The sequence below is a fragment of the Parus major genome, chromosome 4, assembly GCF_001522545.3.
Source record: "Parus major isolate Abel chromosome 4, Parus_major1.1, whole genome shotgun sequence".
NCBI classification, from domain to species: Eukaryota; Metazoa; Chordata; class Aves; order Passeriformes; family Paridae; genus Parus; species Parus major.
Window position 1 is genome coordinate 2,985,065 of NC_031771.1, and position 21,114 is coordinate 3,006,178.

The 21,114-nt window shown below is 43.4% G+C and overlaps 1 protein-coding gene and 1 long non-coding RNA gene across 7 annotated transcripts; one reads left to right on the top strand and one right to left on the bottom strand.

Moving 5' to 3' along the window:
- The first annotated feature begins 83 nt into the window (after positions 1–83).
- ZGRF1 (zinc finger GRF-type containing 1) lies at positions 84–16,546 on the top strand. Of its 5 annotated transcripts, none has more exons than XM_015623996.3 (28): positions 84–196; positions 1,090–1,205; positions 1,315–1,395; positions 1,508–1,564; positions 2,041–2,226; positions 2,579–4,640; positions 4,937–5,019; positions 5,694–5,792; positions 6,229–6,334; positions 6,410–6,513; positions 6,717–6,846; positions 7,576–8,240; positions 9,264–9,402; positions 9,786–9,970; positions 10,093–10,280; positions 10,838–10,977; positions 11,056–11,202; positions 11,785–11,899; positions 12,026–12,285; positions 12,751–12,910; positions 13,515–13,592; positions 13,733–13,880; positions 14,154–14,281; positions 14,551–14,674; positions 14,956–15,132; positions 15,256–15,390; positions 15,491–15,752; positions 16,237–16,546. In XM_015623996.3, exons 2-28 carry the CDS (start codon positions 1,185–1,187, stop codon positions 16,350–16,352), a joined length of 6,096 nt encoding a protein of 2,031 aa, XP_015479482.1. In that variant the 5' UTR covers positions 84–196; positions 1,090–1,184; the 3' UTR covers positions 16,353–16,546. The 5 variants fall into 5 exon arrangements, with proteins under 5 accessions (XP_015479482.1, XP_015479486.1, XP_015479487.1 ...); XM_033513555.1 differs by lacking the exon at positions 84–196 and adding an exon at positions 275–473; XM_015624000.3 differs by lacking the exon at positions 4,937–5,019 and having other exon boundaries at positions 2,579–3,253.
- On the bottom strand, positions 158–21,108 carry LOC117244232. 2 transcript variants are annotated; one of them, XR_004496907.1, is made up of 6 exons: positions 20,999–21,108; positions 16,053–16,193; positions 10,231–10,398; positions 7,080–7,145; positions 6,097–6,156; positions 158–240 (listed from the first exon to the last, which is right to left on the bottom strand). It is a non-coding gene; the product is annotated as an uncharacterized LOC117244232 (long non-coding RNA). The 2 variants fall into 2 exon arrangements; XR_004496906.1 differs by lacking the exon at positions 158–240 and adding an exon at positions 4,334–4,419.
- Positions 21,109–21,114: the final 6 nt, after the last annotated feature.

A 21,114-nucleotide genomic window follows, 5' to 3' on the forward strand; every position in this document is an offset into this window, starting at 1 on the left:
CGGGGGCGCGCCCGGCTCTGGGCGCACGTGACTTCCTCCTGGAGGGGCGTCGCGGCGTCGTGACGTCACGCGAGGCGCTGCGGCGGGAAGTTCAGAAAGGCGGCGGCGGCGGCGGCTGCTGCTCTCCCCGTGATTGCGATCCCGATCCCGATCTCGATCTCGGTCTCGTTCCCGTTCCCCATCCCGGAGCCGCTGGGTAGGATCGCGGTGTCCGTCCGGCTCCACGGCTCGGGGGACCCCCTGGGAGGCGGATAAAGGGAGTGCGGGTGGTGGAGGATTGGGGAAGGGCTGTGTGGGGACAGCGGGTTTGACAGCGGCAGGGCCGTGAGTTCGAGTCCCGCTGCCCGCCACATTCATTCCCCCGGGAGTCTTCCCTAAGGGTTCCCATTCATCCAGCTGCTCTACTAACTGGAGGAATAGCTCTGTCCTAAAAGGCGTGTCCAAGATTTTCACTTCATGAAGCACCCAAGGAGGTAACAACCATAACAAACGGCGCCAATCTTTCCCGTTTTTTTCCCTTCTCACCAATCCAAGGGAGATATAAAAATTTATTTTAAAATGTTTGGCCGTCTAACTTCAGATATGCAAAGAGGTTTGGCTTCACGGGGAGCTGGTTTGGAGAGTCAGTTATTTTTTTGCATGAGCAAAACATGCATGACCAACTCCACACCTGTGACAAAACCATTCTGGTAATGGCTTCCCTGAGGTTTTTGTTTTGTTTTGTTGAGTTTTTTGGATGTTGGGGTGTTTTTTTCTGAGGTTTTTGGGTTTTTTTATTTTTTTTTCTGCAGGTAAACTTTTAGATTTTTAATTCAAGTAATTCTGAAGAAGGGTATTCCCAGTTGTCAGCCATTCATTTAAATGAATGAATTCATCTAAAAGCCGGAAAATATCTTGACATCTATTAAAAGAGAGGGGTTTTTTTATTTTTTATTTTTTTTAAGCCAACAGTCTGTTAGATTGTTTTTGAGATTTCTCTTTAAAATATCCACAGCAGCTCTACCCCACGTGTTTTGTACTGTCTTGCATCTAATTATTTTCTTTTGAGGGGAAAAAAAAAGTAATTTTTATTCGGCTTTTCCTTCACAGCTCTGGTTCATCCTGAACATTTTCCTGTCTCTCAGGCTGTGGGAAGATGTGGATATTTGTGAAATAAGCTGTTTGATAACCGTGTTGTCAAAGCAATGGCTTCTCAAGAATTTACTGTGAGTGATTTTTAACACTGTGCAATTACATAGGAATAAGTTTAAAGACTGTAGCTGCTGAAATATTTGAATGTTTTCTTACTTCTCATTTTTTCAATATTTTAAACAGGTGTTATACACTCACCAAAAGATGAAAAAATCAAAGACATGGCAAGATGGAATTCTGAGGGTTAGAACTGAGAGAAACCAGGTGAAAATTCAGATTTAACACTGTTTGATTTAATATTGTCTGCTACTGCCAGTGGGAGTCTAGCTGATTTGTGAAATAACTGGTTATTGAAAATCCTGTTTTCATATTGCAGGCTACTTTGTTTGATGATAAAGGACAATGTCTGGAGAGTATTTTTATAAAATCTCAGGTATGTTTTGTTCAGAGCTGTTATTTTTATATCTGATTGTAGTTTGTCTTTCCAGCAGCATTTCCAACACTTGTTTTGTAGCCAAAACAGTAATTTTTCTTCGTGTTGATATAAAACTCTGCTACAGTGCAAATAATGGAAAAGGAAAAATGGAATAAATAGAATAAATGTAAAGCTTCTATTTGTTAGTAGATCTTACTGTTTGTCCAGAAGGTTTCATAGAATATTTCTTCCTTTGTGGCAAAAACAGTGTATTAAAGTGATATATGAGATTATCCTTGAAGCTAAGTGCTAGTGCTTTTTAGAATATATGTATAAATAAAAGTTTTATATAGCATCTGTGATATAGTTGGTGTAAGTACCCGATTTTTTTACATTAAAGTACTTGAAGGACTATATTTATTTAAAATTAAACTATATAATATTGTTTCTTATCTAATACTATTATGTACACACTACTGCTCTCTCTTCTCCAGGTGACTCCTGGAGATGATTTGGAAAGTGAGCGATATTTAATCACAGTTGAGGCAGTCAAAGTGAGTGAGCAGCCCTCCAAAGACCAGCCAAAGAAAGCAGAAACTCCAGCAGTGGATAGAAATGGTGTAAAACCTGCTCTTCTACCCCCAAGACATCTCCCTGTCGGCTTGAAAAGGAAGTTTACGGTGTGTTTTTGTTCCAGATTTTTATATCTCATGTTTACATGCATTATAAAACACAAGGGACACATATTTTCATGGGTGGGAGATACAGAGGCATAATTTCTCCCTGCTCCTTTTTTTTTTTTAGCTGTAATCCAGAATGTGGTTTTTTCCACATTTAGGAAATTGGGTTTAGCAGGATTGCTATTGCTGAGCCTGCAGTAAAAATCACGAGGGCTCGAGGCTGTTTCACGCTTGTGGAACCCTGGATCAGAATATGTTTTCAGGCCCTTGGATCAGAATGCAGTTCATGGAGTGTGCCCCATTTTCAACATTTGATTACAAAACATGGTTTAATTGGAAATTTCTCTCCTAGGGGTTCCAAGGGCCACGCCAAGTTGAGAAGAAAATACCAGTCGTGGAAGATGAAGGAAAAGCAACAGTGGTGCCTTTATCTAAGGAGTGCCAAGGGAGTTTTCCATCCAAGTTTTATATCAGCTCTCCCTTATTTTCTATGATTGGCAAGAAGGATGCAGAAACAAATCCCTCTGCAGGTTGTCAGGAAGAGGGATGTAGGGACAGCAACAGAGAACAAATGTCTGTGTCCTCACTGCTTTCAGCTCCCTTTAGTGACAGCTGTGAGGAGACAGAGAAGCAAAATTCCAGTCGGTTTGTTGTGAGGGCAGAATCTCCTCTCCTTACTGGGCATGCTGGTCCTGGGGCAGTGTCCCATCACATCAGGAGCACAGCACAGATAATTGCTCTTCTGAAGTCTAAACCAGCACAAGGACACAGGGAGCAAACATCTGGAGTCACAGGTTGTCTTTCCAGGTTTCAGGCAGCAGAAAATGCGGATTTATGTGACAAAAAAAGCCCCGTCCTACCTGCGTTTTTAGGTGACCCTACCAAAGGACTCGTTCCAGATACTCAGCACCTGCCTTTTATGCAAGGAACTGTAAATGATAAAAAGCTCTGGAATGCTCAAACACTTCCAAATTCAGCTGGACAACCTTGTGGTGAAGAAGTCACGGGACAGAGACAAGACAAAAAGGTAATGAATTTAAGTCAAGAGTTACAAGATCACTGCAACACCGATAGTTACTCCCTACCCGAGTCCACTGTAAGTAGAATAAGTGACAGTCAGTTTGTCCCATCCTCAGGTGACATTTCATATTCAGCAAGTCCAACTACCTTGGAAAACAATCCCTTTGGATACAGGGAGCATTCAGGGACTGACAGTCCTAGGGAGAACTTCTCTGTCAAGGTGCAGAGTGAGCTTCATCCAAGAGAAAATTCAGAGGGAGTGTCCAGTGACCCGGAGCTCTCAGGGGATGTGATACTGGCTGAAGCTGGAATTGTGAAGGAGGAGTTCAGTTTGCAGGGCCCAGACTGTAGTCCTGATGGGGAACTGATGGAGGTTAACTTTAACCTAATGGAGACTTTTGATTTTAATGACATAGACCATGAAGATGTGTGTGAAAGAGAAGGGAAGGAATTCTCTGAGGGAGACTCCTCATGGAGCCCAGGTTGCTTACAGGGAGAAGATGTAGCACAAGATGCTGCCTTGAGGCCTCATTTGAAGCCTCATTCTTGCTGTGAAGTGGAGACACACAGCAAAAATGAAGTGAAATGTTCAATTTCTGATGGAGAGGGGGGTCCACCATCCCAGCTTTGTGACAATGATGCCAGGAGAACTGCTGCAGACGATGCTGCAAACCAGACCAGAACCAAAGCGGAACTTGTAGCTGATGGATGCAACATAAAAGAGATCAATGAGAGTCAATCAAGTTTTGGAGCCACAAACAAAGGGGAGGATTTGGATGGCTGTGCAGCACTCACCACTGATGGCACATCTTGGATAAAAAACCAGCAGTCTGATCTCTTGCCTGATGACACCAAAGTTAATGAATGTCACCCTAAAACCAGGATGTCTGAGGCAGCTGGAAGTCTTCCAGGTATTTCTCCCAGCAGAATAATTTCTGCCATGGACAAAAAGACCGAGGAAGCAGTTGCACATCTTGGATGCATGGAATCCCCAAATGTTGGCTCAGAGCACTTCTGGGGTACTGAGAGTGATGGCATTAAACCAGACAGCCCTCTGCTGGCTTTGTCACAAAAATCAGATCCTTTGGGAGCAGGTTATTCGTCTCCAGAGGGAACAACAGTAGGAGAAATTGTGTTGGAAAGTGCAGAGAGCATAACTGCTTCTCCTGAAGCCTGCAAAGGAGAAACAATAGGGGTGGATAGCCTGAAATGCACAGCAGTGGCTGAGAATTGCTCAGGACTCCCTGATTTGGTGAATGATATTGCTCTTCTCAGAGCTTTGGCTCAGCACAGCACAGCATTAGAGAGTTTGCAAAAGCTGGAGGAAAATGCCAGCGTGTTCTGTGAAACAGACACTTCTAAGGAGACACTTGAACCCCTTGAGAAGGATGAAGGTTAGGTCAGCTTGTGTTTTAAACTGGATGCTCTATGTCTGTTCATGTTTGATTTCTCTCATTTCACCTCATATTCAGAAATACTTGTAGAGTGATGTGTTATGTAGGGTCCCTTGTGCAATTTTTACTGTTTAAAGCAATGTTGTGTCTCTGTTTGCTCTCATTCAATTAAATCCTAACTGTGCAATTTGTTGCCTGGGTAAGGACTGCAAGACCTGTAAATATTCAGATGTTTTCATGTAAAAAAACCCCCAGACTGTTGACTGTAACTTACTGTGCTTTTCCATCTCTTGTAGCTAGAAAAGAGTTTACAGAAATGCCTTACTCAGAAAGTTTACAGGCATCTTCCTGTTCATACTTTGATTCTCCTGGCCTTATGGTAACCAATTTTTGACTGCATATATTTATCTGTACAAGATAAATTCATTTTCCACCTGGCTCCTGGCTCAAGGAATAAAATCCTTGAACCATAGAGGCTGAGCTACAAATTGTTTAGAGGCATTGTTTATGAAGCTGGTAATAAATAGAGGATGTCATCTTGGCAATATTCAGGAGGCCTCATGTGTGACAAGAAACTTTATGAAACTTTATGAAAATTGTAGCATTTAGTAATGTTTATTATCCCATTAATATGTCTGGTATTTCTCCTTCCATACCCCATCTTTTACCACCTTCTTTATGTTTTTTCACTTTATTTTTAAATAAATGGCTGTCCTTGGAGTTTTAACATTTGGGTTGAAATACACTGGAAAAACTGTTTGTGTTTGATAATTCACTGTGATTTTTATCCAGTGGTATTAACAGCCTTTTTTCTTGTTCAATCCATCTAAAGCTTAAAGAAAGATTTTAGAAATCCTTCCCTTTTTCATGTTCTGTTTGAAAAGCAAACATAATTTCATTTCCTGTCATGGATAGTTCTGGCTTCCAAAGAAAATGGTCTGTAACTGAAAAGGCTTCTTTTGTATAAATATGAGACATTTCTTAGCCTAAATTTTCACTTTAAATGCTTATTAAATTGTTAGACTAATTAGATTTTGTTACTTTCCCATGCAGCCCAGCTGTGTGGATAATTTATTCCAGAAGACAGAGGCATATACTGTACCCATAGCAGCAGCCCAAAGAGACCCTGGGACATCTGACTGCCAACCAAAGGTACCTTTTCTGTGGAACTGAAGTATAATTAACAGTGTTTGCTAAATTTCACTTAAATGGTTTGCAGATTGTGATACATTACACTAAGTTCTAATAAAGTTTTAACCAGTTCTCATAATTTCTAGTACAGTTCACTGCAGGAAGTTTTCCAGGAGAGTTTTAAACCCAAATTACAAGGAAAAAACGCCAGATTTTTTTTGTTTCTCTACTGTTATCCTTAGCAAGTACCCTGCCCATTTAGGATAGAAAATAGTTCATTTTTTAAACTGCTACAATCATATAGAAATCAATTATTTTTACTTACCTTTGTCATAGAACTTTGTCATGTGTGACTTGGTTTTTTCTGCTCCTTTGATCAGCTGCACTTTGGGAAAAAAAAAAAAAAACAGTTTAATTTCTAACAAGTTTTTGCTTACACTTTTTTTTTTTAATAAAGTCTCCAGGTGCCAGTAGCCTTCATAAGGATGATGTTGACATTATCAGAGAAGGGAATTTTCAAGTGATGCCTGCTGTTATTGAAGAGCCAGGAATAAATCAGTCCTGTAAGCAAAAGTAAAAGGGCAATGATTTGCCTCAAAATTTCTGCATGACTTGAGTGCTTCATGTGTTTTTCCCAGCACTGGCATTGGATGTGTATCCTGAACATGTGCCACCATGGACAATGCCACACTCACCCTCTGACCCGAGACAAGCACAGTGGGCTGCCTGGAAACCTGGCAAGGTGGGGATTGACTGACTCTTGCAGATATTTTTGGCTTTATTTCCTGTGTGTTCATGGCAATTTCTTAGTTTTGAAGCTGTTTTATCTCAACTCTGAAAGACATTTCCATTGTTTAGAATGGTGAGAGAGAGAATACTGATAAAAGAGCTGTAATCAGGGTTTGTTCCAGTCATTCACCTGCCATATTAATTCTTCACCTGTAGACTTCCCCACTTGATCCAGACTCTACAATTTCTCCACCTTGGGAAAACGAGGACACTGTTGGAGACATCTGTGAGCCCCTGACACATGGGATCTTACCAAGTGAAGCAGAACTCCCAGATTTTTTTTTCAGTAAGAATTTACAGTTTTATATTGGCACCTCACAGTGTTTTAGCTGAAAAATCTCTGAGGATTCTTGGAGCACAAAGAATTTGGGCTATCATAGACAGTTACTCTCCCAATTATATTCCATTAAAAGAGACTTTGGTAGAGGGATTTAGTTTTATAAAGACAAATCAGCTTCTAGTTTGGGGGCAAAAAGGCTGTAAGCTAAGCTTCTAAATGACACCTGTGTTTTTATTTACCTGCTTTTAGCTTTCTTCCATATTCTGCTGTTCTTTGATGCTCTCCCATCTGACATCTATCTGTAACTGACATTATTCATAATTAATTTAGTGAAAAATGGTGCTTTTTGGTACTAAGACCTTATTTATGTGCAGTGTTTAATATTAATTCATAAGTTTGTGAATTATCTTTTACAAAAAGCAGGAAATGTGAAGCTGGGTTTTTTCTACCAGCTGTCAGTGACATGAGATTACTGATTTCCAAAACACAGCCATATTTAAATAATGGTCTGCTCTACAAGCAGAGTGGCTACATAATGTGTTCTGAAAACTGAGATTTCAGAGAATTATAAGTCATTAAAAAAATCACACAGAACCCATCATTTAGTGTAACCCTGCACAGAAACAATCCAGAGAGGTGTGTAAAAGGAAGAACTTAGAATTCCTTTCTCTTTGTACATGTAAAATGCCATCCCTAGGTGCTACAAGTTGCTTGTAAGCTGTATTTGCCCCACAGCCCAGGAGAAATCCAGCTATCCAGAGGAATGCAGCCTCCCAGGATCCCAGCCCCTGATGAAAGCACGAATTCCATTTCTTGCTCTTCCTGCCACCAACAAGATTCCTGGTGTGTTTCACCCCACTGAGAATAAGAAGCTCCAGCAATCTCTGGGGTCTTCAGGAGGCAATTTGAGCAGTGAGCCAGTGGCATTTCCTAGGAGCACTCCTGGCCCCGAGGACAGGAATTATGAGACCTCCGTGTTTGGGGAGTACACGGAAGATGGCCAAAGGGCATCTGTGCCACAAGTGCTCCCTAATGTGACTGCCCAACACAGACAAAGCAAGTGGCTGAAGTATCAAAGCAGTGCTCAGTGGGATTTGATCCCTGAGAACAGCGCTGACAGGGAAGAGAATGATGATATCTGTGCCCAGAGCATCCTCGGAATGCTGCCGGGCGACACAGGAGAGGACACAGCCGTGAATCCAAGTGCTCCCAGCTCTGCACCGCTGCTGCCAGCCAGGAGCTCTCCCGGGGAATGCTCCAGGGCTGCAAACACCAGCCACCCAGATCTGGTTTCAGAGGGGAAGGTGCTTTCCCTGCACTTAAGGCAGACACCTTTGGCTGAGGCCACACAAAAGGTGTTGAGTCACCTGAGCTGCCACGCCGCAACAGGAGAGGGCCAGGTGTGTAACTGTTGAAGCAAACACAGCTATCACTGACACAAACACATTTCTCTGGCCAAAGGGACTGCAATTTATCTCATTTCCTGCAAGATATTATCACTATGATTGGATGAAATGTTTCTACCAACGTAGTGACACCAAATAATATATATATATATATATTTTTAGTGCTGTGACTAATCCTTTGTAAAGGTAATTCCTTGGCCAGATTTAGATTTTTAATCTGAATCTTGGTGGCAAAAAGATGAAAGAAAAGCTGCTGGGCTGTTTTGACATCTGTTATTGGTAAGAAATTGTGTGCACAAGGGGTTTTCCTTGATTGTGGTATCAGCGTCATCTTAATGAACACCTAATTTTCCTTCAAGGTATAGTCTCTGGCTTCAAAACATTATAAATTCTTTCAGTTTTAGTTGTGTAAAAAGTCAAGTTATAGCACTGAATAAGCACCTAAAAATTTAGCACAGCTGTTTGTGACCAGTAGACAAATGGAGTAAACTGGGGGAACATATTGAAAATTTTAAATATTTTTTTAAAACATTTAAAACGATTTTAAAGCTGTCAGATGGTTTTGAGAGTTAAAGAAAATGTTAACTCTAAGTTTTTTGGTTCTTTAAAACTGTCCACTACAGCATTTGTGTGAAGTAGAGGTGAGGAAATAACTAATATACTTCATATGTATATATGTAAAATCCATGTATACTAGACTTACAAAGCTTATGAAGATAGTTATAATTAATTTATTTCTGTGCAAAAATGGTGAAAATAATGGAGTTTGTGTGCCTTTTCCCCATGCCTAGTGCTGAAAAACATGATTTTGAATGTCATAATTTACTCTAAAGCCTTTGGAATATTATCTGGGTTATTATAGATGCAGGCTGTTTGGCATCGGGCAAATTTTTATGTCATGGTGAATCCTAACTGGCAGCCTAAGCACTAGGGAAATGTATTTTTAAAAACCTGCAAGGTTTGTCTCATTCAAGGTCTTAAAAGTTTTTAATGGTTTCTTTTCCTGGGTCTTTTTAGGACATAACAATTTCTGAGTTGTCTTTCCCTGCTGTGGATAAAGTGAAACATGCCAATCTTCCCAAAAGAAAGATTTCTATCCCAGCTGTGTTTCAGTCTCACACTCACTACAAACAGGTTTTTAAAGCTGCTCTGACAGGTAAGTCTCTGCTCTGTGAAATGCTGTCCTTTTAAATGCTGCCTGTCAAAGCAACAGGGTCCATTTCATTTTATATATATGTATATATACTGAAATATATGCAGTCTATAGCCAAAATTGCCAAGGCAAACCAAAAAGACAGTACACTTCTGTTCAACTGTGTGGCCTCAGGGCTGTTTTCCAGTCTTAAGATTCCTAAGCTTTTTTTTTTTCCCCCTGGAATAAGTGGGTTTTGCAGGTCACATGGTTTCTTTTAGGACTCAGATTAAATATCTTGATTTGGGATGGTAATCTTCCAGTAAAAATAAATTTCTTTGAATGTTGTGTACCTGTGTAAACATTTGAAGGCTGTGCTAATGATTCTGTTGTTCTCCCCTACCAAGAGCAATTGAACATAATGCTGTTTGAGTTGGCACAGAGACTGCACAACGCCCTCTCCAAAGTGGATATATCATTTTACACTGCACTGAAAGATGGGCAAAGCCAGAGCCAAGGAAGCTGTGCTCCACTCTGCAACCACATGCACCCTGCTAAGCTGGTGATGGTTAAAAAAGAAGGTCAAAACAAGGTGCTGTTTATTCCTTGTGTTTTTACACTTTTGAGGTGAAATTATCAGCTGCTTTCTCTTCTTTCCTTGCTTGTTTTAGTGCTCATGGAGGTTTTTTTTTTCCCCCCTCTCTTCCCTTGCAGGGTCGTTTGTTCTATGCCTGTGATGCCCCAAAAGCTGAGCAGTGTTCCTTTTTCAAGTGGATTGAAGATGTGAACCCCACACAAACAAAATCCAGACCGAGTGCAGTGCTCCATGATACAAGAAGTATTGGGACATACCTCAGGAGCCAAAAGATTGCTGTCTATGAGGAATGCCAGCTTTTGGTGAGGTATCCTGAAATGCTGTGCACTTCTCTCAAGTGCTGTGTGAATTCAAGGTTGATAAATATTCCAATAGTTCAGGATTTAAGGCATTTTCTGCATATTTTAAGGAATAAAAATTTCTTTCTGTAAAGAAATGCAAGAGTTAAATCAGTGAAGGATAAATATTTATAGCAATGATATTTCTTTTTAGCAAGAACCAAAACTGCTGACCAGCCACTTGATCAATTGCTTAATGTTACAACTGTTGCATTTGAATTATTGTTCATTTAATCTTCAGTAGGAGAATGTGATTTATTCTCTTGGAGATTCTAATTTTAATGCCAGAAGTCATCTCAAAGGCTATTCTGAGCTGTTTAACTGTAGAGGAAACAATTTGATTGTGGCTGAATCTGAGGGAATTTTGCAGTATTAATTAATTAAGATAAATGTATTTAAAACTTGTTAATGTAAGATGATGTACACCCACTTGGTCCAATCTATGGAGGTTTCTTATTTTTGGTGCTGAATCCAAAACATGCCTATGGTTTACCTACTTTTTTTTTTTTAAATTACAATTTCCCAGGAAAGCCTTTGAAATTCCATCACAGAAGTACAGTAAGTTCAAGAAATTTATGAATACACCTACCAGCTTTGATGGTGACTCCAAATCCAAATTATACCTGAAACTAAGCAGGAAGGAGCATTCTTCTCTCTACAGCAAAGGTGAGCACATCTTAAATATCAGATTTGAAAAGGTGGAAGTAGGAGAAGCTGAGGAGGACTGTGATGTTTTTTTGGCAGATGACATCTGGGTCGTTTCAAAGACTCTGAACTTTGATCCCATTGATACTTTCATTGCAAGCAGTGCTTTCTTTGGACCATCCTCCAATAATGAAATAGAATTGCTGCCACTGAAAGGCTACAGTCCCTCCAACTGGAGATCAAACAGTGAGTTCCATGGCAAATCATTCAGAACTGTGGGACACAGCTAAGGAAAAATCCAGCCAGCAATGAAGGATGATTGTAGAATTTCTCACACCTTGTACATGATTTAATTCACAGTATTTTTTTTTCTTTGTGTGTTTGAATATATTATTTGAATACTGTTGTAATTAACACAATTAAAACTGCAAAGTAGCTGGCAAATTCCAAATGGATGGAGGAGAAATGAGAATAATATAAAGTAGTAAATAATACAAGATATAATGCAAATTGACTGTCAGAGTGCAAGTTAAACTAATTTATTTTTTACTGTCCTTGAAAAACAAAATACAGAAACCTCAAGTAACTCAATGGAAAATCTATATTTATATAAAAAGCCATGTACTAAATCTGTGATTAAAAGTGCAAAAGTTTCTTGGTTTTGCTGTTGAATTGAGTTAAAGCTTTGGGGTTGTTTTGTTTTGTAAATGGAGAAGATAAAATCAGTTAATGACTCTTTTGGCATGTTATAATAAATCTCTTTAGCTAGTTTGAAATTTCTGCTCATTCAATTTCTTTCTCATTTTGTTTTTCTGTGGCCTTTCCCAGTGTGTGTTCATGCCTTGCTGGTTTGCAATGCCAGTGGGGAGTTGGCATCCTTAAGGAACTTGGAGGAGCACTTCAATCCATCCACGTTACCACTGATCCCATATCTCCTCAAAATGTGAGTTACTCTTCTGTGATTCTCTGAGCAGGTCACCAAACACCAGCAGTCCAGTGTAGGAATATCAGAACCAGGAGATGCAAATTATATCCTATCATGACTTCAGGCTATTTTTTGTTCTCTTAGGGATTTTAATTCTGAAAATGCTACGAAAAGAGTCGACAAAAGGAAGTTCACTCCTCCTGCCATGAGCATTAAGTGCTCGATGATGTCTGGCCCTGTGAGCTCTGAAGTGGCAATGGGAGTGGCTGAAGAGATGATCCAAAGGTTCTCCCTGAACCCAGACCAAGCAGCATCACTGATTCACATAGCTCAGATGATGACCTCCTGTGAAAACCCCAAACCAGGGCAAGGACATCAGAGCTTCCCCATCACAATCATACATGGTACACAGCCAAGAATGGTGGCATTTGCTGCTATTGTATCTTCTCAACAATGTTGATTGATGTGAAATGGCATTAATGTGACATGCCAGAATCAGCCCCTCTGATAATGACCATGACATTAATACATCCATTCTGGCAGCACAGAGCTTTTACCCCTTAAATTTTCATTCTGCCTTTTGCAGGATTTCACTGAAGCATAGGAGCTTTTGCCTAGGAATATCTACACACAAAATCAGAGTTTTTATTGTCTTCTGCTTCTTTCTTTTCATATTAAAACCACTTTTTGTCATGTATTAGCTTTATTTTAATAAGTCTAAGGTTGCCCCTGGACACTGGGAGCTGCTGAAGCAAACCCCCATGCAATGTTTTTAGAGGAATCACATCATAACTGAAATGAAAGCAATTGATTCAAACTTGCTAGGAAATTCTCACTTGTAACTTGGGCTTTTTCTTCCAAAATACCAGGTGTTTTTGGAGCTGGCAAGAGCTACTTGCTGTCTGTGGTGATCTTGTTCCTCGTGCAGCTCTTTGAAAGCAGCGAAGCTACAGAGGGTCCAAGGGCAACTCCATGGAAACTTCTCATCGCTTCTTCCACCAATGTTGCTGTGGACAGGATACTGCTGGGGTGGGTTGTTGAGGCTTTTACTGACTCTTCTTCCAAAACCAGTAATGTATTTAACATTGTAGTGACAATTGTGTTGGTATTTCCTGTAAAACAGGCCAAAAGGGTTGATTTCTTTCCCTATAAAGTGCTGTGGACAGGCTTTGATTTTACCTCAGCTCTTTTCACACAGTTAAAAGAGTGAAAACTACAGAAAACATTTACAGAAGATGACTTGAGGCTCTACTCTCTCATCAAATTTGGTATTAAAATCCATCATGACCAGGTAGTAGTGCTCAGGAATCTGTGGGATGTAGCGGTAGGGGAAGGAGGAACAGAGAGAATCAGATCTGTGAAAATCCAGCATGAAATAAATCCATGGTTTGGAAGGAAAAAGGAAGGGAAGATAGATATGAGAGCAGGATCTTCAAGGCATTAAGCATATTTGAAGCAAATCATGATGAGGTAATTTATTTTAATTTTCTTGAATTACTGAGGTACTTCATCTCATTAATCACTGAACTTCGTGTTCCTTGGTGTTGTGGTGTGTCTTTTGAAACCACTTTTAAAGTTTTCACTGTTTCTTTTTTCCATTTCTGTAATGTTTGTCATCTCTTTTTCTTTCAAGTCTGCTCGATCTTGGATTTGAGGATTTTATAAGAGTGGGAAGCATAAGAAAAATCACAAAAGCAATCCTTCCCCATAGGTAAGGAAGCTCTTTGAGGGATCTGAAGCAATTTGGGGTAGGTTAATACATTGTTGCAAATTGCTGTTATATATAAAATACATTTATTTTTCCAAGCACTGCTATTTTCATTAATGTATGTTACAAAATCTTCTTTGAAGTTTACATGCAGGCTCAGGAAATGAAAATGAGCAGCTGAAAGAGCTGCTTGCTCTCATGAAAGAAGATTTAACTCCAGCTGAAAAAATATATGTCAGGAAGAGCATTGAGCAGCATAAACTGGGGACCAATAAAACCATTCTGCAACAGGTACAGTCAAAGAGATGGAATGGGAAAGCAGGAATTTGCTGTGTCTTATCCACAGGGCCCAGCAAATGGGAACTGGGAATCCCCTCTCACACTACCAAGCTCCTGCTTTTGAAATGTAAAGTGCATGTTAGATTTGATTCCACAGGCATAGTTTAGTGTCCTGTTTGTAAAAACAAATTTAGGTGTATTCTGCTGTACTTAAGTGCTGCACAGAGATGAAGTGTGAAATGATCTTGACTTTTTACTTGCCCTTTTTCTCCTTGCTCCTGACAGGTGAAGGTGGTTGGAGTGACATGTGCTGCCTGCCCTTTCCCGTGCCTGAACTCACTCAGGTTTCCTGTGGTGATGCTGGATGAGTGCAGCCAGATGACTGAACCTGCTTCTCTCCTTCCCATTGCCAGGTATGGCCTTCCTGTGGGGCTTCAGCAGGGACACAAGTCCAGGTGGTGCCAAACTCCACACCTTTCTGAGCATGTGAACCCCAAGGTCTCACCGGAGACAGCAAGAGGAGTCATTTTAAACTGAGGCCTCTCCTTGGGTGTCATTAAACTGGGGTGGAGAAGGGAGGCTGGTGGAAGCAACGTGGTACAGAAACAGTGCACACTTTGCTTATTGCTTGAACATTGTTTTTAGAACACTTTTTTCTTTGTTTTTTCACATCCTTATTTAGGTTTCAGTGTGAAAAGCTTGTCCTTGTTGGAGACCCCAAGCAGCTGCCACCAACTATTCAAGGGTCTGAGAGTGTTCATGAGCAGGGATTGGAGCAGACTCTGTTTGACCGGCTCTGCTTAATGGTAGGTGCTGCTAAACACACCTTGGGAAAAGGTGGAGAGAGGAATTGTAGGTCTCCTGAGCTCACATGGGGAAATCTGGCTCAGGTGTCAGAGGATCAGGGTTTTCAGCATTGCAAAATAGCCTAAAATCACAGAATGGTTTGGGTGGTAAGAGACCTCAAAGGTTACCTAATCCAACCTCCCCACCATAGACAGGGACACCTTCCTCTAGACCAGATTGCTCTGAGCTCCATCCACGTGAACTCTTCCCAATCCTAATTTCTCTCTGCTCGTTTCTTTAGGGACATAACCCAATTCTTCTTCGGACACAGTACCGTTGTCACCCTGCCCTCAGTGCCATCGCCAACGAGCTGTTCTACCATGGGAACCTCATCAATGGGATTTCTCAGGAGGACAGGACACCTCTGTTGGAATGGCTTCCAACACTCTGCTTCTACAGCGTTCATGGCATGGAGCAAGTAAGTTCCTCAACACTTCTTAAATATACTCCTTATATAAAAAATCAATATTGTAGTTTTTACTCCTTTCCATTCCTTTTTACGTTGTCGGTGAGAACTAATTCCCTTTTTCCTTCTTCCTAGATTGAAAGAGACAACAGCTTTTATAACATGGCAGAAGCTCATTTTACAGTCAAGCTCATCCAGTCTCTGATTGCAAGTGGAATAGAAGGAGCTGCTATTGGTGTGATAACCCTTTATAAATCACAAATGTATAAGGTTTGTACCATCAATCAATAATGAACATCAGGAAAGCCGTTTCCTTAAAAGTGCACTGAGTGGCCAAACTCATCCCCCTTCCCTGTTTGTTTGCCCACAGATACAGAACTTGCTGAGTGGGGTTCACTCCGAGGCTTTTGAAGTCAAGCCTGTCCAGGTGTCCACGGTGGACGCATTCCAAGGCGCGGAGAGGGAAATCATTGTCCTGTCGTGCGTCAGGACGAGGCAGTTTGGGTTCATAGGCTCGGAGAAGAGGATGAACGTGGCACTAACCAGGGCCAAGAGGCACCTGCTGATCGTGGGAAGTCTGCCCTGTCTGAGCAGGAACAGGCTGTGGGGAAGAGTAATTCACCACTGCAAAGGTAAGAGTTTCTTCGCTGGGGTTTTTGAAACGGTGCGCCTCGTTTTCTTTAACTGGGCTGTGTGTAATACACCTGATAGTGCTTATATACTATATAACAATAATACATAAAATATACAGTATGTGCACTACAGCAACCACTGTATGCATTACACGTGAACTCCGGTTTTTAAGGTTACATAGAAAATCTAACATATTGCAAGAAAATGCAAGAATCACGTGCAAGTTGCGCATTTTTACCTGCAAACTCTTTTTATACTCGAAGGTTTTGTTTTTGTTTTATCCACTAATGGAACTTTACCTGCTTGGCTGACAGCAAAGAAAGCATCTTGGTAGTGACTGAACTCCAAAGAGCTGTTTTCCAAGCAGAAATATCACAGCCAGTCAATACTCCTGGGGAAATAGATGTTGGCATTGCCAGGGGCTGATTCTGTGATGGATGCTGTAGAGAGAGATGTAATTATCCTGTTTATTGCTGCTTTTAGGATGGGAAAATGGCTTACAACATGCAAGCCAGTGTGAGCAGCAGCTAAATGACATTCTCAAGTCTTACTTGGAGAATTGGGAGGAAGAAGAACAGAGTAAGAAAAAGGAAAAATAAAATATGTATTGATTTTTGTGAACAAAATATTAACTGCTTGTCTATAGCAATAGCTCTGGTAATTTTTAATCTAGTATTTATTTAATGTGGGGTATTTTTGTTTGGATCTCAGTGCACTGATAATTTTGACCTTGTGGTCATGTGACTCAAAACTATTAAAGTGACCTGATTTGGTTGATAACCATAAGTCAAGTGACTTTTATCTGCTTGAGAAGTGAAATCCTTTTATGCTTACAATGTAGTTACTGATATTAGTGGTGTTTCATTGTTCTTCAGATTAAACACCTTGGTAGATGTAGAACAATTCTGTCACCTTTTACAGGTAGGTCATGTCCAGGAAGGAGCTTGGCTATAACAATTAGAATTCCCTTCCACCCCTCTTTGGAAAATCTTAAGTATTATCCAGGGCCTATGAAGGCTGCGAGAGAGCTGGAGAGAGACTTGTGACAAAGGCACGGAGGGACAGGACAGGGGACAACGTCTTCAAAAGCCAGAGGAGGGTTTAGCTGGGATATTTGGGATAAATTCTTCCCTTGGGAGGAATGTGAGGCACTGGCACAGGTTGCCCAGAGGAGCTGTGGCTGCCCCATGCCTGTAAGTACACAAGGCCAGGCTGGACGGTGTTTGTGAGCAGTGCTGCAGTGGTGTCCGTTGTGTCAGGTGCCCGGCACACCGGGAATTCGCCATCTGCTTCCCGATTTTCCCGATTTTCCCGATCCCGGGTTTTTGTGTCTCCCGCGGGTTCCGCCGCCAGATGGCGCCGCCCGCGCGGCGGAGGGAGCCGCCGCCGCGGTGATGCGCCCCTCCCGCCAGCCCGCCACTGCGGCCGCCGCACCGCTCCGCCCTGAGGGGCAGCGCCGGCTCCTTCCGCCGGGGGAGGGCTGAATAGCGCCTTTAAATTACTGCTGACACCCCTGTCCCAGCTCCCTAAAATCTCAATCAACAAGCCATTAGAACTCGACGGGAGTAAAACTAAATCCTCGTTTAAGTGTATTTATCCGCTCTCTTTTCTCTCTTTCAAATGCTAAATCCATTTCAGCATATGCCCCTTCTTTCTCTCGCCTTTCTCTAAAGACTGGCAGCTCGCACTACTCTTGTAAATATGAAAGATGCTAATCATATGACATATCACGTCTCAGTCGGAGCCTGGAATAAAGCCTTGAGATTTGGGATCATTGCCTCCAGACAACAGCTTCATCAGCCGGAAAGTTGGGTTTTTTTCTCCTTTCCTTCAACTCTCAATCCCTTCTTTGTCTGAGGGAAAATGCAGCCAACTCGAGCCACCCCGGCCATATGGTTCACTCTGTGTTTTCTTAGTTGAATCCTGAATTGTTTGTGACTTGCGAAGGGTTCTTTTTTTTTTCTTTTTTTTTTTTTTTTTTTTTTTTTTTGGAAGTGTGTATAAAGACATAGAAGAAGCTGCCCGGACTGGGACGGCTCTGCAGGGTTAACTCCATGTTCTTCACGTGTTTGCCTTCAGCCACCTCACCGCACAGTCAAAAAGTATAAACCTGCAGATACACTTTATACCAATTACCTGTTCCAGGTGTCTGATATTCTTCCCCTTCTGGGCAAAAATATATCCAGGTGTTTTTCCCTTTTCTGGATGGAAATCCCTTCTGGAAACACCATTCGTGTCTTAGCTCAATAAAACAGAGTTTTTGCTCAGTGGCAAATCCCTTCTAGAAATGCCTTGACTAAGAGAAACCCCTGAGGATTTTGGGTCAAGAAAAGCAGCTTTTTAGACCTGTATAAATTAGGAGCCGAGTGAGCTCGGCACACCCAAGTTTGGATATCCCCGTTTGATAGCCAGCCTGCCAAATTTTCTTTCTCTCTTTCCTTACACTCCCCCCCCCCCCCCCCCCATAAGGCCCTTTCACCAAACCATTAAATTCTACAGAGGTGGTCAAGCTAGTCCTGCTTTTCAGGCGTTCGAGAAAGAAAAGGGTCCTTGAAGTTTAGAAGATGCCCAAGGAAAACTCATTGAAAGACATCAAAAGAATGAGTTTCCATAGCTGTTGAAGCACGAGAGCCGTGTAGCTGCACAAAGGCGGGTTGGGGCAGTGGGACTGTCCCACTGCTCTATCCCAGCACAATTGGGTCACTGAAATAGGGAATTAATTACCATTGGAGAGTGGGCAGCCCATTCACCACTGGCTGAGTTTTATTAAACGCCAATATAAATAACAAAACAACTCTTGTGGCTGCACTATTCCTACACGCCAAAGGAAGGATTATGTTGGGGATTAACATCTTAAAGTCTATGAGACTTTCTGACTCAAGGCTCGGAGCTGGTAATCGTATTTGTCTCCTGGTTCAGCGATTAGTGCTCTCCCTCGCGCACCTTCGCCTGGATGGCCAATGTCCCTTTTTGCAGGCACTGGGTTTTTCACACAATCGGCTGTTCTTTTCCCCACATCTATAGAAAAGAATAAGAAAACTGAAGCGTGTTCACGCGATCCTCAAGATTCTTCTCTTCTTCATGGGAAAGGAAGGCACCGGCAGCCTTTTTTCACAAGGGGTGTGGGGAGGAGGCAAACCCTCTTGGCGGGGGCGGGAGGGGGGGAGCCCAGGACTGCAAAATCGCTCCGCAGGCCTGCACCTGCCATGCAAATCCGCCGGGAACAATCAGCCCCCGACGAGGGCCAGGGTGGGGGGAGCCAGGGAAGGATGCCGGGACAGCGCTTACAGGGGGACCCCTCCTCGCCTCGGCCCCAGAACAAACCCCAAATGTGCCGGTACAGCTTGGGAGTTGGGGGGCTGGTCCTCATCTTTATCCCTCCTTGTGCCAGTTCTTGCTGCAGCGTGCACGGGGTGTTTGGGAAGGACCTGGATCAGGGCGCGGGGGATACACACCCTAGCGCTTTTCGTTTCTTCCCTCTGCAGGGCACCCCAGTACTCTGCTGTGTGGGGACATATTCTCACACCCCATTTAAGAGCAGAACCACCCCACTCTCAAGGTTTGTAGGTGCTGCCCAGGGCTCGGCACCACAGGATCCAGGGCCTCCTGGTGTGTGTGGGCAGCCCTGGGATGCCCAAACCCTTAGGACGCTGCAGGCTGTGGGGTTATGAGGGAGGCAGAGCTGGGATGGGTCAGGCCACCCTGTCCCTACAGCTTTGTGGCCACATTTCCCCGGGATGTCGTGCCCCTGTTCACCTGAGGCAGGCTGGCCATTAACGCCGGCTCTCAACTTGTGAGGTCGACGTGTGGATGGGCTGTGCCCAAAGGTCTCTCAGCAACACAGACCCTAAACTTTTAGGGCTATTGGGTCACCTCAGAGTTCAATCTTCTTACAGCAAACAAAGCCCTTCTGAAGGTCTCCCCCTCTCCCCCACACGAGCTCAGCGTCCTTTATTTCTGGGCTGTGTGATAAGCTTAAATCATTGTGCTCCCATTTCTTGATCGTTGCCTACTTTGGCCTTTTGTTCCCCTAAAGTAGGATTGAGTCTGGCAAAGGGGCTGAAGTTGAACAGTTTGACCCTTGGAGGACAGTTCAGGCGCTGGGCAGCGGCAGCAGCATTCCTGCTCCCGATCCCTCTCCCCCCGCCGCCTCCTCTCCCACCGCTCTCGGCCCTCGCTCTGCCCACAGACCACACAAGCGCCTCTCGGGAGCTGTGAGGATTTGGCAGCTGACCTGTCCTCGGTCACCTCGTGCTCAACCCTACAGAAAAAAACTGCTGGCAGCAGGGGCTGAACCCCAGAAAGGCAGCACAGTGGGTTATGCAGCCACAGCGTTACCTCTGCCTCACCTCTCCTCTGCTTTGCATCAGCAGTGGGAGCACAGAAATCTCAGCACGCAGGGTGGGGACGGAGGGATGGGCTGGCCCTGTCACAGGCATACTCTGCTTTGTCCCTTAAGGTCCTTTTGCATCACTCTCCTGGGATGCCAGGGGGGCCTGAGAGCCTCCCGTTTTTCACAGGGAGGCGAGGGGAGTGATACAAAGTTTTGTAGAGTCACAGAGATACTCAGTGAGGCGCTCGCCCAGCCTCAATCGCTCCCAAAGGCCTTAAACCCAGAGGGCAGCAAGAGCGAGGGACTCATTTGGGTGTGAGTTTGTGGTGTGCTGAGCACGGCTTCTGCAGAGGTTTCATCTGTTTGGAGTGTACTGGGGTTTCAGTTTTGTATGTTCTCACTGTCATTTCTTTGCCAAGGGCTTGGAATGACGGGCAAGAGGGGACAGCTTCACACTGACAAGAGGGCAGGGCTAGATGGGATATTGGAAGAAAGTCTTTGTGAGTGTGGGGAGGCCCTGGCACAGCTTGCCCAGAGAAGCTGTGGATGCCCCCCGTCCCTGGCAGTGGCCAAGGCCGGGCTGGAGAGGGCTTGGAGCAACCTGGGACAGCGAAAGGTGTCCCCAAGGGTTCTGAGGGGCACAGCCAGCCTGCCGACTCCACGGGTATGTCACCAGGCTCTGCCATTGAGGGAGGGCTGAAAGGCAAGAGGGGTGAAAGGAATGAAGCTTTTCCTGGTGCACTGACAAGCTGGTGTTTGGGGTTTTTTTATAAAGTCTCCTCCAGCCTTGTGAGCTGTATCTGCCAGCGCTGAGCTGCCCGGAGCGCAGGGCCTTCCCCCGCTGCGGGTCTGGCCTGACGCACACGGAGCGGCCGCACGCCCGGAGCGTCTCCCCAGCACGAAACCACGTACCTTTACCACAGCGCCAAGCGTCCCCAGAAGGCGAAACCCTCCCGAGAACGAGAGGGGTTGAAGGGGAGCCCTTCCTCCTTCCTTCCTTCACTCCCTCCCTTTCCTTCCCTTTCCTC